The 18394-nt window shown below is 42.2% G+C and overlaps 1 protein-coding gene across 1 annotated transcript in view; it reads left to right on the top strand.

The window, feature by feature from the left end:
• LOC117509719 (rac GTPase-activating protein 1-like) overlaps positions 1 to 18394 on the top strand; it is a 164536-nt gene that overhangs the window by 96654 nt on the left and 49488 nt on the right. The window contains exons 7-10 of the mRNA XM_034169437.1: positions 8043 to 8154; positions 8671 to 8786; positions 8875 to 9033; positions 11287 to 11382. Coding sequence (XP_034025328.1) covers positions 8043 to 8154; positions 8671 to 8786; positions 8875 to 9033; positions 11287 to 11382 — 483 coding nt within the window. The remainder of the gene's footprint in view (positions 1 to 8042; positions 8155 to 8670; positions 8787 to 8874; positions 9034 to 11286; positions 11383 to 18394) is intronic.

Consider the following 18394-nt stretch of genomic DNA (forward strand, 5'->3'; position numbering starts at 1 on the left):
AGGTGTCAGTTAATTTGAAATGGCAATTCGCTCTGAAGTTATTAATTCCGATCAAAATCTGCGCAGCTCTTTGGAGCTGTGCACTTTGTCCCACAAAACAGAGGATATTATTATTATTATTTCCTTTTCCTGATGGACAGCTTCAGTTTACGCACTGGCTGGTGCTCATGCCATTTGAGTTGCTGCTTCTGAAAACCAGCGAAGCAGAGAACCAGCAAACAGCAGGTTGAAGCACTGCTTCGTTGCTTCAAGCTTCAAGCAGACCCGCTGCAGTCTGCAGTCAACATATAGACATAATCATTTTCTCAATAAACACCCTCAAAAACAACAGTCGCTCTGGTGTCCTGAACTGTCCGTGTTGAATTCAGTGTGCCTCAAAATCGATGCAAGCAGGCAGTGAGCGATGCAACAGGATTCCACCTGTCAATTGAACCGATGCACACTGAATGAGTCGATGCACTCACATCGCGCATGTTTTTATCTAGATAAGGTTCATATTGATTAATCTCCACACGCCCAATCAGGACAAAATCATGAGAGAACAGAGAAAATTAGAAGAAAAATGATTAACTGCTGAAATATAAGACAATCATGTTACTGTTAATGATGTTTATTTGATGCTTGACGACTTGACAAGGAGACGGTGTTCAGGGTGGAAGTGAGGAAACAAATGGATTTCTTTCTTTTTTCTTTTTCTTTTTTTGTTAAAAGGAGCAGAGAATGCAATATTTATCTTCTGTTCCTTTTTGTTCATGGGAAATGCTTATGTAAGTAAGAAATGAATGAATGATATGACTTGAGTGAATGAATAAACTATATTCTCCCAGTATTTCACAGGCTTGTCTCAATGTTGTGCAGCAGACTTTAAATGAGTTTCAGCATGTTTTTTCTTCATCAGTACAGTCCTGTGTGGTGAGGGTGCATACAGGCCGTGGCGGTTGAGTGTATTACTTTTTGTATTCTTTGAAACAATTCTACCTGCTAATTCCATTTTTTCTGAAGTGTTCATTAGGTCTTGGACTCCTCTAATTCTTGTCACTCCTGTCATAAATCTTGTGAGGAGTACCTGGTTGTGGCCAGTTTATGGTGAAATGATGTTCTTTCCACTTCCGGATTACAGCCCTGTTGTGTGCACTTGAGCATTCACAAATTTAGAAATCCTTCTGTAACCAATGCCATCAGTATGTTTTGCAACAATAAGGTTGCAAAGATCTTGAGAGAGTTTTTTGCTTTCTTGAGGTTTCTTGTGTGGCACCATGGGAATGAGACACCTTTTTATAGGTCATCAGTTGGGACTTAACTAGCTGATATTAATTTGCTTTGTCAAGGGGCAGGATTCCTTTCTAATTACTGATAGATTTCAGCTGGTGTCTTGGTTTTCCATGTCTTTTTGCACCTTCAGGTGTTCAATACTTTTTTCTGTTTTATTTAACATTATTACATAATTTATGGACATCTATGGTTTGATTTCTTTCTGTGTGTGGATTACTTGGGTGTTACTGACTTCTGGTGAACCTTTAAGGCCCTGTGACACTTACAACGAATGAGCACAACCCAAGCCGAAGCAGGCAGAATGTAAAAAAAGACACAATTCATGCCACATCTGGGAGGGAAAAAGAGTTGCGAACAGCCGTCCGAAATACCCAGACTGCGCTCCCACCTGCCCCAACTGATTCGTCCACGCGTGTTGGGTGGGTGTGTGTATAAACCCAGGCTCGATCTGAGCTGGCAGTAAGGAGCTAAAGAGTCGTATCCAAAAGCTCAGATTCGTCAGGGATCTTCCACACAAAACCGTCCGCCCTCATTGGCACTTGCAGCTGCCGGACAGCGGGACGGTACACTGTGCGCTAAAGGGCTGATATATGAGAGAGAGAGTGTGATACTGAGAGTGCTGTCTGGACGCAGCATCATATGGAATAATTATTTCGTAGTGGATAATGCATCTACCCTTGGATCATGGCAGATGTCACCATCGCACTTTGCACTCATGTCACACGGATGACATGACAGTTGATGGATGTGGTGTGGCTGGTGGTCACTGTGCAATGGGAAGCATGTCTGTAGCCATTCCAAAGGTGATTACTTACTTAATTTACATTGTAGTGCCTTAGTAAACGGTTGCATTGTCAGTCCTTCTAATGTTTAGAAGACTTATCTGTCATTATATGTTTATTACAGCTGTGACCCCACGTTCAGCTGCATGCGCTGTGATAATGTGATAATGAGCACTTCTCCTTTGCTGAGATAATCCATCCCACCTCACAAGTGTGCCATATCAAGATGCTGATTAGACACCATGATTAGTGCACAGGTGTGCCTTAGACTGTCCACAATAAAAGGCCACTCTGAAAGGTGCAGTTTTGTTTTATTGGGGGGGATACCAGTCAGTATCTGGTGTGACCACAATTTGCCTCATGCAGTGCAACACATCTCCTTCACATAGAGTTGATCAGGTTGTCAATTGTGGCCTGTGGAATGTTGGTCCACTCCTCTTCAATGGCTGTGCGAAGTTGCTGGATATTGGCAGGAACTGGTACACGATGTCGTATACGCCGGTCCAGAGCATCCCAAACATGCTCAATGGGTGACATGTCCGGTGAGTATGCCGGCCATGCAAGAACTGGGACATTTTCAGCTTCCAAGTTGTTCCAATTGTGTACAGATCCTTGCAACATGGGGCTGTGCATTATCCTGCTGCAACATGAGGTGATGTTCTTGGATGTATGGCACAACAATGGGCCTCAGGATCTCGTCACGGTATCTGTGCATTCAAAATGCCATCAATAAAATGCACCTGTGTTCTTCGACCATACCAGGCGCCTGCCCATACCATAACCCCACCGCCATCATGGGCCACTCGATCCACAACATTGACGTCAGAAAACCGCTCACCCACACAACGCCACACACGCTGTCTGCCATCTGCCCTGGGCAGTGTGAACCAGGATTCATCCATGAAGAGAACACCTCTCCAACGTGCCAAACGCCAGTGAATGTGAGCATTTGCCCACTCAAGTCAGTTACGACGACGAACTGGAGTCAGGTCGAGACCCTGATGAGGACGATGAGCATGCAGATGAGCTTCCCTGAGATGGTTTCTGACAGTTTGTGCAGAAATTCTTTGGTAATGCAAACCGATTGTTTCAGCAGCTGTCCAAGTGGCTGGTCTCAGATGATCTTGGAGGTGAACAAATGGAGGTCCTGGGCTGGTGTGTTTACACGTGGTCTGCGGTTGTGAGGCTGTTTGGATGTACTGCCAAATTCTCTGAAATGCCTTTGGAGACAGCTTATGGTAAAGAAATGAACATTCAGTACACGAGCAACAGCTCTGGTTGACATTCCTGCTGTCATGCATGCCATGCAGCACGCCAATTGCACGCTCCCTCAAATCTTGCGACATCTGTGGCATTGTGCTGTGTGATAAAACTGCACCTTTCAGAGTGGCCTTTTATTGTGGGCAGTCTAAGGCCCTCCTGTGCACTAATCATGGTGTCTAATCAGCATCTTGGTATGGCACACCTGTGAGGTGGGATGGATTATCTCAACAAAGGAGAAGTGCTCACTATCACAGATTTAGACTGGTTTCTGAACAATATTTGAGGGAAATGGTGATATTGTGTATGTGGAAAAAGTTTTAGATCTTTGAGTTCATCTCATACAAAATGGGTGGGAGCAAAACCAAAAGTGTTGCGTTTATATTTTTGTTGAGTGTAATTGCACCTGTTTGAACTTGTTACCTATATAAAAGACACCTGTTCACACACTCAATCAATCACACTCCAACCTGTCCACCATAGCCAAGACCAAAGAGCTGTCTAAGGACACCAGGGACAAAACTAGACCGGCACAAGGCTGGAATGGACTACAGCACAACAGGCAAGCAGCTTTGTAGAATACAACAACTGTTATGATTATTTATTAGAAAGTGGAAGAAACACAAGATGACTGTCAATCTCCCTCGGTCTGGGATTCCATGCAAGATCTCACTTTGTGGGGTAAGGATGATTCTGAGAAAGCTCAGAACTACACAGGAGGACCTGGTCAATGACCTGAAGACAGCTGGCACCACAGTCACAAAGATTACGTTAGTAACACATGATGCTGTCATGGTTTAAAATCCTGCAGGACAGCAAGGTCCCCCTGCTCAAGCACGTGTCAAGGCCCGTTTGAAGTTCACCAGTGACCATCTGGATGATCCAGAGGAGGCCATGTGGTCAGATGAGACCAAAATAGAGCTTTTTGGAATCAACTCCACTTATCATGTTTAGAGGATGAGAACAACCCCAAGAAAACCATCCCAACCGTGAAGCATGGGGGTGGAAACATCATACTCTGGGGGTGCTCTTCTGCAAAGGGGACAGGGCGACTGCACCGTATTGAAGGGAGGATGGATGGGGTCATGTATTGTGAGATTTTGGCAAACAACCCCTTCCCTCAGTAAGAGCATTGAAGATGGGTCATGACTGGGTCTTCCAGCATGACAATGACCCCAAACACACAGCCAGGGCAACTAAGGAGGGACTCCGTAAGAAGCATTTCAAGGTCCTGGAGTGGCCTGGCCAGTCTCCAGACCTGAACTTAATAGAAAATCTTTGGAGGGAGCTGAAACTCCAAACCTGAAAGATTTGGAGAAGATCTGTATGGAGGAGTGGACCAAAATCCCTGTTGCAGTGTGTGAAAACTTGGTCAAGAACTACAGGAAACGTTTGACCTCTGTAATTGCAAACAAAGGCTACTGTACCAAATATTAACATTGATTTTCATAGGTGTTCAAATACCTATTTGCCGCAGTAACATACAAATAAATTATTAAAAAATCATACATTGTGATTTCTGGAATTTTTTTTTTTTAGATTATGTCTCTCACAGTGGAAATGCACCTAAGATGAACATTTCAGACCCCTCCATGATTTCTAAGTGGGAGAACTTGCAAAATCGCAGCGTGTTCAAATACTTATTTTCCTCACTGTAGACCATATCGGCTTGCGCGCCTGGCGGCCGTTCTTTACACTTTTTTTTAGCAGCAGAAACTTTTATTAAACACAGCTTTCAGGGTCTTGTTTGTCAATATGCCTGACCATTGTGTCACAGCATATTGCACAAACACAAGGGCGAAAGGTTTTAGACTTTTCAAGTCCAGGCAGATTGATAGAACGCCGCGGTGTTGTGCGATGCACGAAATGTCAGGCTGCCGCTCGTTCCGCTCACACACATGCATTTGCTCCCGACAGCAGACACTTTCCTCTACCGTCTCCATGTTCTCGCACCGCTCACAGGAACACATAAAATGTCAACCCCAAATAATATGTTCACAATAATCTTGAAATGGTCAAGGAACTTGTACAAATATCAGTGCAATACGTAGTAAGCACGGCCGCAGCATGTTCACTGTTTTCAGCGATCTTTTTCGAAACGTTCGCCGTTTATTTCCTATTCTTCTTGAAATTAACGTAACTAAACATGGATGAATGCATTGCCTGGCACTCGAAAATGGCAAAAACCCGAAGGTAATGACGGTGGTCCGCAAGTAGTAGCTACACTATTGCAGCTCCGGAACAATAATAAAGGCAGTAAACAGACGCTACAATCGAAAATGCTGTAATTAGAGTGTTATAAACAGTAGCAACAAAAATCAAAGCCTACAAAAAGAATGGGTCAGATACAACGCAATAATCAATGTCACACTATTTTGAAAGGTTGTTTAATCGTTGTTGTTGCTGTGGTATGGATTGATGTTGTTATGATTATTGCTATTAATATACACAGATATGTGTTTTGTAGACGTGTGTGCATGTGGGTATGTATGTGTATATGTATACATGTACGTGTGTGTGTGTGTGTGTGTGTGTGAGGGTATGTATGTATGCATATGTACGAGGGCTGTCAATAAAGTTACGGTCCTTTTTATTTTTTTCAAAAACTATATGGATTTCATTCATATGTTTTTACGTCAGACATGCTTGAACTCTCGTGCGCATGCGTGAGTTTTTCCACGCCTGTCGGTGACGTCATTCGCCTGTGAGCACTCCTTGTGGGAGGAGTCGTCCAGCCCCTCGTCGGAATTCCTTTGTCTGAGAAGTTGCTGAGAGACTGGCGCGTTGTTTGATCAAAATTTTTTCTAAACCTGTGAGACACATCGAAGTGGACACGGTTCGAAAAATTAAGCTGGTTTTCAGTGAAAATTTTAACGGCTGATGAGAGATTTTGAGGTGATTCTGTCGCTTTAAGGACTTTTCACTTTGCGAGACGTCGCGCAGCGCTCTCAGGCGGCGTCGTCAGCCTGTTCAAGCTGAAAACCTCCACATTTCAGGCTCTATTGATCCAGGACGTCGTGAGAGAACAGAGAAGTTTCAGAAGAAGTCGGTTTCAGCATTTTATCCGGATATTCCACTGTTAAAGGAGATTTTTTTAATGAAAGACGTGCGGACGGGTCCGCGCGTCGGGACGCAGCCGCCGCGACGCTCCGCCACAGGAAAAACACCTCTGTTGAAAGCCTTAAGGACAAGTTGGAACATGTCCTGCCTGTTAAACAATTTCTCATATACTCACTCCACTGAAAGCCATCAAAAGCCGCCTGGATTTTACAAATGGTTATCAACACAGAGGTGTTTTTCCTGTGCCGCCGCACCGCGTCGGCTGCGTCCCGACGCGCGGATCCGTCCGCACGTCTTTCATTAAAAAAATCTCCTTTAACAGTGGAATATCCGGATAAAATGCTGAAACCGACTTCTTCTGAAACTTCTCTGTTCTCTCACGACGTCCTGGATCAATAGAGCCTGAAATGTGGAGGTTTTCATCTTGAACAGGCTGATGATGCCGCCTGAGAGCGCTGAGCGACGTCTCGCACCGTGGGAAGTCCTTAAAGCGACAGTATCACCTCAAAATCTCTCATCAGCCGTTAAAATTTTCACTGAAAACCAGCTTAATTTTTCGAACCGTGTCCACTTCGATGTGTCTCACAGGTTTAGAAAAAATTTTGATCAAACAACGCGCCAGTCTCTCAGCAACTTCTCAGACAAAGGAATTCCGACGAGGGGCTGGACGACTCCTCCCACAAGGAGTGCTCACAGGCGAATGACGTCACCGACAGGCGTGGAAAAACTCACGCATGCGCACGAGGGTTCAAGCATGTCTGACGTAAAAACATATGAATGAAATCCATATAGTTTTTGAAAAAAATAAAAAGGACCGTTACTTTATTGACAGCCCTCGTATATATACGTCGTGTATCATGTCTGTATTGTTTTATGTTATATGGTTATTATCCTCATGCATTTATTTCTTTATATTACCATTGTTGCCAGTGCTCGTTAATGCCTGTTTTGTTTTATGTTGTCATGTTGTCTTTGTCTTCTAATAAAGAAGAAGAAAAAAAAAAAGCCTACCTTACCATTCCGTATTCTGCAGCCTTTCATAATCCATCGGAATTGGCACGTCTCTTGCCTCTGCTTCGGTTCCGCCATAAATTCCGTCGGCATTATTTTCGCTGCCAGAATGCTCCTGGTTTGAATGTTCATCCAAAAGATATGGCTCCAATCCCTAGGGTCGAATCACTGCTGCGACATCCTCAGGATCCGAGTCAGAATAATCCACACTTGAAGAGGAGTCAGAAAAGTTCTTGATCTTGTCACTGTCCATGCTGAGGTCTATCTGTTCCTGTTGTCAATCTAACAGACAAAGACGGGATTCTACACGTTGTGACATCACGGCATCACGTGACTGCCGATGGAACGCTGCCAGCGTGCTTTCCAAGAAACACACTTTTGAGAAGCTGTACAAACTTTATTTCTCAGTGATAATAATTAAAACCACTTTCAACTTACTATACTGTATGTATATTTTGATATTTATATCAGTTTTACCTAATTTTTTAGGTGTCATATCCACTTTAAACTTTACTTGTGGTGTCATTAATGCTGAAAACTTGGTTTTGGACTCATGACTCAAGAATTTTGTTTTTACAACAGATTCTATGAAATACTTTTTCTTTTCTTTTACTTTGAATATGTTTCACTGTAAAGTTTAATTTCTGTGAACCTCAGGAGGTTCAGATGGTGGTAAAGCTGATGACACCTGAGATGATCAGCCAGGAGCCCCAACAACATCAAAACACCGTTACACCAGAGTTCTCTTCTGGTTCAACGGGGAGACGAGGTACGCTGAATAAAAGCTCATTTAAAAATTCTTAGTTCCTCACCTTCAAAATGCTTAATTAAAGCTTGCATCAATATTCAGAAATATTTTGTCTCCATACAGCAAAACATGGCAGTAGTTATTTATCCACTATCTTGGAAAAATATCTTCAAAAGTGTTTTAGTCATGGATTTGAATGTGTGGCTGAGATTAAATTTGTACTCCTAAGATTACTTTACTGTGATATATTCTTGTTTGAGCAATTGTCCTGTTTATTTAAAAAAAAAAAATTAATTTATTATTGATTATCAATAATACAATCAATAAAACAATTTAACATTCTAGGATCTGTTTCTGATCATCAGTGCTACAAAATGGAGACATTTTGGTTTGTGATTGAATCTTTTGAACAATACGATGTCAAATTTCAATTTACAGACATTGTGTGGATCTACATACCCAAAAAAAGTTTGTCATGTGTTGACTGGTCTTGGTGGAGGTTACTACCTGTAATACATTAGGTCTTTTGCCCTTCAGATCAAATGCCTGTGTGGCCATCTGGTGGAAATACTGTGGTGCAACCTAAAGCAAACATGGAGGTCACCTCTACAAGACCCGAAAAACCACCAAAGCACATTTTCATTTCCAAAACGGTATTATCCATGGAGCTACTGTGGGCTTTTGTTTAAACATTGCTACTGTACTGTAGGTAAATTTTCGATGTATGTCTGTTTGGTTTAGGTGATCCGGCCAGAGACCTGCTCCCAGTGTGGGAAGAGGATCCGCTTTGGGAAAGTTGTCATGAAATGCAGAAACTGCCGTGTTGTTGTTCATCCAGAGTGCCAGAACAAATGTGCGAATGGCTGCTCTGGTGTGACACAAGGAATGAGAGCTCCACCGGTATGTCATACTGAACATTATACTTCAGGAATGTAAGTGCTTTGACACATCGCCACATAATTAATTCAGTTAATAAGCAGACATGTGGTGAACTGTTGCCTGAACACACTGGAAGACAAGTTTCAGTGATGATCTTAATACTGCGGTTAATCTCCAATAACCTTTTTTAATCCTCGAGTTTTGTTCTATAAAAAAGATCTACATAAAAATAGCAACAGGTTCATAGGATGATCCCCCCCAAAACATTTCTGCTACTTTTGTGGCATAAATAGGGAGCATGTTGCTTTGTCCACATCATGTTTCGATCATCTAGTGACGGGGATTCCGGCTCTTTTAAGAGAGCCAGTTCTTATGGCTCGGCTCACTAACAAGAGCCGGTGTCACCAACCAAACAGTCCCTCCTAAAAATCAGTCCACCCTGCCTTCACTGCACATGTCGTTTTTCTGAGCATCAGCAGCGATTCACTGATTATCACCTCGTTTCTGCTTCAAACTGCACTGTAGTCATCGTCTAGCTCAGCGACAGATAACTGAAGCTTTTGTACAACAATCATTTCCACATAAATTCAGCATTATTTCTTTTTTTTTTTATGATGAAATAATGCTGAATTTATGTGGAAATGATTGTTGTACAGAAGCTTCAGATATCTGTCGCTGAGATAGATGATGACTGGAGTGCAGTTTGAAGCAGAAACGAGGTGATAATTGGTGAACCGCCGTTGACACTTCGAAGTGACGCATGTGCATTGAAGGCAGAGCAGGCCGATTTTTAGAGGGGACCGTTCGGTCAGCGACACCGGCTCTTTTGGCTCCCAAGTGGCTCCTCAGATTTCTTGTTGCTTAAATTAATTTATTACAAAAATAATGTAAAATTATGTGTAAAATGAATTACTAATGTACAAAACATAAATGACATCAAATGTTTATATTTATATGGTTTATTATCATACGTGTTGACCCTTTCAAGGTGTTCGCCTTATTCTGGGACCTGTTGGTCCTTATTGGGCCATTGAGAGTCTTTCATATAACAACAAACAGCACTGAACTGCTTCAAACAGTGTTGGTTGTTGAAGCACACGAGTCTCAAAACCATATTCTGCATTTATTAACAAAATCTTGGGCATAATTGGAATGAGATCAATGAAAGAACACGAACAACAGTTACAACAAATACATTTCACAATAATATTAAATATTATTGTGGATAATATTTCAAATGTCAAACACATGAAAATGTAAAACCATTTAATTTTTAAATCTGTTCTTTGAGTATTAAAATCTGGACAAAAACATCTTGAATCAAACATTTTTAGATTGTTTTAAACCTGTCGGAACTCCATGAGTCTCTTTAATTAACGATCCTTGAATGTTGGTAAAAGCACAAACTCCCACATTTGAGATTTAACATCAGACTTAAGAGTTGTTGTTGCACTTTACTCAGACAGTGAATGGCAGAAACTGGTAGGCATAGCGTATAAAACACAGCAAAAGTATACCACTGTCAGTATCTATAGTGGTGACATCCACATTGTCAGGTCTTACAACATGATATTTTAGCATATTATTCTGTGTTATCGTGACCTCACCATATACGAGCCAACAGGAGATGGCATGACCAGACATGCCGATGATGTCATGCGCTGTTCTATGTGACGTAGCTGATGAGGGTCCGTGGCCCCACCCAACCTCAAATATGCAAGGATCATCAGTCAAAGCGGGCATGAATCCAAAAACCTCCCACAAATGATTGCAGACCCAGAAATTGGTTATGACCACATCGTAAACCATCCCATCACAATGGACATCCAACTGGTGACAAAGGGCCAAGCAACATACAAAACAATGCCACACTAATAAAAACTGTGCCTGTGAAACACAATACAGAGTCTATGAATAAGCCTCTGCCTCTGGACATGAAAATCACTTTCTATAAATCAATCAATTCAATCAATCAATTTTTTTATATAGCGCCAAATCACAACAAACAGTTGCCCCAAGGCGCTTTATATTGTAAGGCAAGGCCATACAATAATTATGTAAAACCCCAACGGTCAAAACGACCCCCTGTGAGCAAGCACTTGGCTACAGTGGGAAGGAAAATCTCCCTTTTAACAGGAAGAAACCTCCAGCAGAACCAGGCTCAGGGAGGGGCAGTCTTCTGCTGGGACTGGTTGGGGAATGTTTGCATTTGAAGCCAGAGCTCATTGTTACCAGCAGACACCTACAGTGTTCTTTTAATCTGTCCCTTCTCAGGACTCACTGGAGGCTTTTGCACCTCTGAATGATCCTAGAATTCCACATCTTATTGTGGAATGTGTCAAAGAAATTGAGAAGCGAGGACTGGAGGAGGTAAGTCTGTATGTCCACAAGGGGCAGGAACTGTTGTTTTGGCTTGTTCATGTGAGGTTTTACAGTGTGTGTGTGTGTGTGTGTGTGTGTGTGTGTGTCTCCATATGTAGAGAGAGACACACACCCCACAGTAGGGTGGGATTGAGACATTCATACACATTAGTGGCTACAGCTGTATGATCTCAAAGTTTCATGTGGTATCTGTTGGTATCACAGACACTCGATGTGCACCGTGCTTGTTACTGGGCAAATACTGAGATAATCTAGATCAGACTCTCTGCAGCATATCCAGCACAATCGAGGGGTGCACAGAAATTCTGCGCATGTGAAAAGAAAGTTTTTGAGTTAATGTACAGTGCTTCCAGAACGTATTCACAGCACTTTTTATGTTACAGCCTGATTCCAAAGTGGAGTGAATTGATTTTTTTTCCCCCTCAAAATTCAACACACAAAGCCCCATCATGACAACGTGAAAAAAGTATTTTTGAAATTTTTGCAAATGTATTAAAAAAAAAGAAATCACATGTAAGTATTCACAGCCTTTGCTCAATACTTTGTTGATGCAACTTTGGCAGCAATTACAGCCTCAAGTCTTCTTGAATATGATGTCACAAGCTTGGTGCACCTATCTTTGGACAGTTTTGTCGATTCCTCTTTGCAGCACCTCTCAAGCTCCATCAGGTTGGATGGGGAGCCATTTTCAGAAGCCATGTCCTGAAGCCACTCCTTTGATATCTTGGCTGTGTACTTAGGGTCATTGTCCTGCTGAAAGATGAACCTTGGCCCCAGTCTGAGGTCAGGAGCACTCTGGAGCAGGTTTTCATCCAGGATGTCTCTGTACATTGCTGCATTCATCTTTCCCTCAATCCTGACTAGTCTCCCAGTTCCTGTTGCTGAAAAAACATCCCCACAGCATGATGCTGCCACCACCATGCTTCACTGTAGAGATGGTGCCTGGTTTCCACCAAACATGACACCTGGCATTCACACCAAAGAGTTCAATCTTTGTCTCTCGTGATCTGAGAGTTCTTCAGCTGTCTTTTAACAAACTACAGGCAGGCTGCCATGTGCCTTTTACTAAGGAGTGGCTTCTGTCTGGCCACAGGCCCTTGGTGGGTTGCTGCAGAGACAGTTGTCCTTCTAGAAGGATCTCCTCTCTCCACAGAGGAATGGTGGAGCTCTGACAGAGTGACCATGAGGTTCTTGGTCACCTCCCTGACTAAGGCCCTTCTCCCCCGATTGCTCCATTTTAGACGAGTGGCCAGCTCTAGGAGTAGTCCTGGTGGATCCAAACATCTTCTATTTACAGATGATGGAGGCTACTGTGTTCATTGGGACCTTAAAAGCAGCAGAAATGTTTCTGTACCCTTCCCCAGATTTGTGCCTCGAGACAGTCCCATCTCTGAGGTCTACAATTCCTTTGACTTCATGCTTGGTTTGTGCTCTGACATGCACTGTCAACTGTGGGACCTTATAAGAAACGTCTGTCTGTGTGTGGGTATGTGGCTCACATATCTCTCTGTTTCTCAGATCGACCTCAGCTTTTGGATATGGCTTGTGCATGGCACAATGATGTGCATCCTTTATCATGAAAATTTTGGGGATTCATTTTCAAAACCTTTATTTTAACATTAAACCGTTATTTTGACATTGTAACATTAGTACTTCCAAGATGGCACCCTTCGTGATGTCTCACGATTGTAAGCTAACTCTGACCAAGAGCTGCAACTTCAATGTCAGGGTAAAGTGAGAAAAAACACACACTGCAAGAGAATGATGTTTGAGAACAACAGTCAGTTAAATGTGTTCTTTCACGTTTGTAAGCAAATAATATCAACTGTGGCTCACTGATGTTACTTGTAGCAAAGTTAAACAACATCAGATAGTTTATGTTGCTCCCACCATTTCACAATAAAATGTTTAATGTTAGCATCCCATCAAATACTTTTACTGTGAAAGGCATGCTGTCAGTCTTCCTTGCGATTGAGTTTAATGCCACGGTCCCACCGAATAATAAGCCATGAACAATGAGCCACGCATGTGTGTGTCAGCGATTATTTGAAGAATGACCCACATTTTAAGTCATCACGTATCCACTACTAAGGCGCCTCTCTGTACCTTGCTTGTGCCTCTAGTGAGCCACGACTGACCTGTCATTTGAGCCCCATCCGTCCTCGAATGGCTTGTGTCGCTGCACATGATCCTCGGCAAGCCACACATAATCTTTGTAGCACCATGATAACGCGACGTTGATGCACGTTTAGGCATGGGTTTGGTCCAAAACTCCAGCCCTCCCACACTTGGTCCCTTTAAAGTGTGGGTTTTCAATAAGCCTTTTCACAGTCTCACTCTCTTTCGGGTCTGATGCGTGAGGTCAAAGGGCAAGAGTTGTAAACTGCAGTCTTGAGGCATCATGACTGACTGTGTGGGCAGCGAGAATGACAGAGACTTTGATTCTTTTTCCCGTTGGAGCATTGATTCCTTGAAAGACGTTTTGTAAAAACGTGGTGAAAACGTGTAAAAACTGAAGCTTATGCTCCACACGAACTGAAAATTCAGGTTTTGCCGACTCGATCCACTGCCGACCCAGACAGAGTCTATTCATAAACATAGAATCAGATGATCATGGTTTCACTTTGTGGACCTCTATAAATTTTGCGCACTACGTTTGTATTTCCGAGTGTGTGAAATAAATTATTCATGAAGAAGAAAATTAAATTAATCATGGATCTGGTTGATGAATGGCAGCTGAATGGTGTCTCCAATAAATAATCATGAGAACAATCCCTGTTTCTCAAGACCAGGCACCTAAGTGGCTCTACTCTATTCTAGTTTTCTATTCCTTTTTTAGATATTTAGATATACCTTAGTATACACTAGTATAGTTCTACCTTCGACCTGGAATATATTATAGAAGGCATACCTTACTGAATTTTCATGAAGTAACGGTCTGGTCCATTTCCCTGCATGTTCTGTGTCATTTATTAGGCTTATAGGTGCATGTGCCTGTGATTTGGATCAATGAATAATGAACACAGGTGGGATCAAACGCACTGATTTGTATCTCAACAAAGCAAGGCGACAGATTGCGCTGCCCGACCTAACATCCGAACACGAGTCCAGCTGGCTGGATGATAAGAGCAGCATGACTCGATGGCACTGCCACAAATTTAACCTGCATACTGCCGCACAATTCACCAGGCCAACGCGACCCGCTGGATGCCGCGCTATATAAAATAATTCTTTTGTAGTGGATTAATCATTTGCTCTCAGAGATTGGCTGATAAAACCATCTCTAATCATTCTGGAAGCACAGAGGAATTTTCTCCACCATCTTTTTTTGTGTGCTTCTTGGGATGGAGAAAGCATTTGGGATAATCTCAAAGGTATTATTTATAATATTTATATTGTAATGGCTTGGTAAAACAGTTGCATTTTCACTCTGTTGGGGAAGTGTCGTGACACGGACCCACAACAGGGGGCGTTAATGAAGGGACAATGGAATAGCCAAAAAGTAACAATTTAATGTTGTGAAGGTGCACAACGTGATACAGACAGATACAAATATGTGTTATATCAATCCAACAAAAGGTGACGTGTGGCAGGCTCGAAGATAGGAGACATCCGTTGAGAGAGAAGCCGGAACCCACACAAGCCTCACCACCAACGGACCTGAAGAACACCGGAGCCGCCAAGCCCTGCGCCCCAGGTGGCCTCTGTCTTCAGCAGTCAGACCCGGTACTGCTGGCAGAAAACAGAAACAGTTCTGGATGAGTGTGAGTCCGCACACTCAGTAATCCCACAGTCTGTGTTCAGTTACGGAGGGAGAACCTCCACCTCCAATCACACACTCGTGCAGCTCCTGTCTAACCACTTATCTGATTGGAGTGTGAAGCGAAGCCGTCGCTGATCACACCAAACGCCAATCCCACAGATAAGGCACACCACAGGAAAACGGCTGCAAAAAGAAGTTCAGACTATTACTCAGTGTTTTGTTCAGCAGAGAAAAATTACCTGTATGGTAGACGATTTCTCGGCGAGGAGGTGGAGTTGCAGTCCGGTCTTTATAGTGGTGATGATGGGTGACAGCTGGTGTTGAGTGATGACAGCTGTCACCTCCAGCAGCTCTGACGCCCTCTCGTGCTTGGAGCCCGCACTCCAAGCAGGGCACCATCTGGTGGCGGTGGGCCAGCAGTACCTCCTCTTCAGCGGCCCACACAACACACTCCTTCTTACAAGCATTTGTAAAATTATGTTTATTATGGATTTAGACATTTGTTTGACTGACGCTGTCACTGACTGACCGAGCGTCTGTTTACGTTTTTACACCTCTCGACCTTTGAACCAACCTGGTCACGCATGGTTATTTCCAGAGTGTGAAAAAGCTTATTCACAGCATCAGTTCAAGATGTCATATTTTTTTAAATGCAGTCCAAAAAAGACCCTGCACTGAGTGTGTGTGTGTGTGTGTACTACTGCAACTGTGGATCACTTCCAAAAAAAAAAATTCTTTGTCTTCCATGGCTTACATTCACCGTGATCCAGTTTTTAACTTTGTGTTATGTCTGCAAAATCGCTCTTTTGCGCGCTGCCGTTCTGTGTTTCTGGACAGCTCTGCGCACCTTGTGGCTTCACTGCTGTTATTTATTCCGCGGCTTTAAACACACAGCCACTTTGACACAGTGAGCCAACTTTTAACTTTGTGTTTGTCTGTTATTGACTGCAAAATCACTCTTATGAGAGCTGGCGTTGTGCCTAAATGCTCGTTTTGTGCACGAGTCATTGTGTCAGTGCGCCAATCAGTCTGATCTATTAACAACATATTGAATCTATCATAAACATACTTTTACAGCTAGGAATGAACATGCAACTGTTTTACCAAGCTATAAAAACATTAAAACTAGTTACCTTTAAGTTGTTCCAAAATATATTCCTCATGGAGCAGGAGAGAGGGGGGGAAAAAGCATCCAGATGAAACAGTCCTCTGTGATTCCAGACGTGGTTAGAGGTGTTTTCAACATCCAAAGTTTGACAGAAAATGATTAATCCGCTACAAAATAATTATTTTATATACAGCGTCTGGCACACAGAGCAGGTGGAATTGTGTGCGTAAGAGGGCTGAGCCTGTCCAAAAATAGTCTCTCAAGGGCCCGCGTAGCTGCCAGGTGCTCGAATAATGGGCTTTTAGCAGCCTCATCCTTACCACACACGTCTCTATAATCCTCATTAGTCCTCATAGTAACTCATACACAAACTGTCCCACGCTGTTGTTGCTAATTTTTGAACTTCTTGAAATTAGCGCCACGAGATGAGCCAGAGATGAGCCTCATTAACTGAAGATACTGCCTCTAAGAGCCACTCAGAGCCACCATTCTCCCATGATAGTTGAATAAATCCTCTCAAAGCAAAACAAAAAACATGCTGCGTGGCTCATTATTCATCCTTCATTATTTGGTGGGACCAGGGCTTAACTTGACAACACTGAGGAGACATTAGCTAAAATAGATTTTTTTTTTTTTTTTTTTTTTTTTTTTTTTGCTAAAAATGATGAATTCCCCACAATTTCTACAAAATTTCAGTAAGTACATAACTTGAATAAAACCTTATTTGCTGTGAGTTCAAGTTTTTAAATAAACTGTGTTCAGGATGTCGGGTACTGAGGATTTGCTGTTTTAAATATTCTAAATGTTCAGTTTAATTTTGTCTGAGTCTCTTCCAGTAATCTCTTTAATAGGAATCCTTTTATTTTCATATAATTGATAATAAAACTGATTTTTAAAACAATATAAAATATTCAAGTGATAATATAATGTAACAAAACATTGACCCATATGACATAAAAAGTGCTTATTATCGACTCCACATGTGGATCAAATATCTTTAATTTGTGCCAAGTGACTTTTGAATGTTTGTATTGGATCAAAATTTATATTATTTCTACCTCAAATGTTAGAATGTTAGGGCAGCATGGTGGTTTAATGGTTAGCACTGTTGCCTCACAGCAAGAAGGTCATTGGTTCGATTCCCACCTCTGGCCTTTCTGTGTGGAGTTTGCATGTTCTCCCCGTGTTTGCGTGGGTTCCCTCCGGGTGCTCAGGCTTCCTCCACAGACATGCAGGTTATGTGGATTGGAAACTTTAAATTGTCCATAGGTGTGCGTGCAGGTGTAAATGTGTTTGTTTGTCTATATGTACCCTGCGACAGACTGGAGTCCTGTCCAGGGTGTACCCCACCTCATGCTCTGACTGCTGGTATAGATTCAGCCTCCGGCAACCCTTAATTGGAGTAAGCTGTTGAAGGTGTGTGAGTGATGTTAGAATGTAAGTCGTCAGCTAACATGTGGCTCTTATATCAATTCCACCTATTTCACAGCAAACCTAAATGTCCCTGACTCACATTATCAGTAACTACTGTATTCACATCCATATGTTTGTGCTTCATGTACTCTGTGTACTGTGTATGTCTGACCATGTTGGATGAATGTCAGTGATATCAGTGTCAGTTATGTCTTAACAAACGTACACTTTGTCTGTTAAAACTATGTAAGAGTAAGAGTAAATACACTTCTTTGTACATCCCACCTTCAGACACAGCCTCATACGACCACCCATTAAAAATCTACTTAAGCTCCCAGTTTTCTATAGGAATACAAACTTCCTGCAGGCACTGCACTAGTTTTTAATAAATTTGTAAAAATCTAAAACAAAAAACCCCACTTTTTTCACATTGTCATTATGGGGTATTGTGTGTAGAATTTTGAGGAAAATAATGAATTTCATCCATTTTGGAATAAGGCCGAAATATAAGAAAATGTGGGAAAAGTGAAGGGTTGTGAATACTTTTCGGATGCACTGCATCTGCAGTCACTGTATTTATATTTATAAACATATTCCAATAAGATTTGATATTATAGCTACTTTAAATTGACAAGTGTTTTTGTGTTCACCCTGTATGTAATACATGTATAAACCATAATAATTATAATAATAATGACTTGGATTTATTGAGCGTT

This window comes from Thalassophryne amazonica, chromosome 5, assembly GCF_902500255.1.
Source record: "Thalassophryne amazonica chromosome 5, fThaAma1.1, whole genome shotgun sequence".
NCBI classification, from domain to species: Eukaryota; Metazoa; Chordata; class Actinopteri; order Batrachoidiformes; family Batrachoididae; genus Thalassophryne; species Thalassophryne amazonica.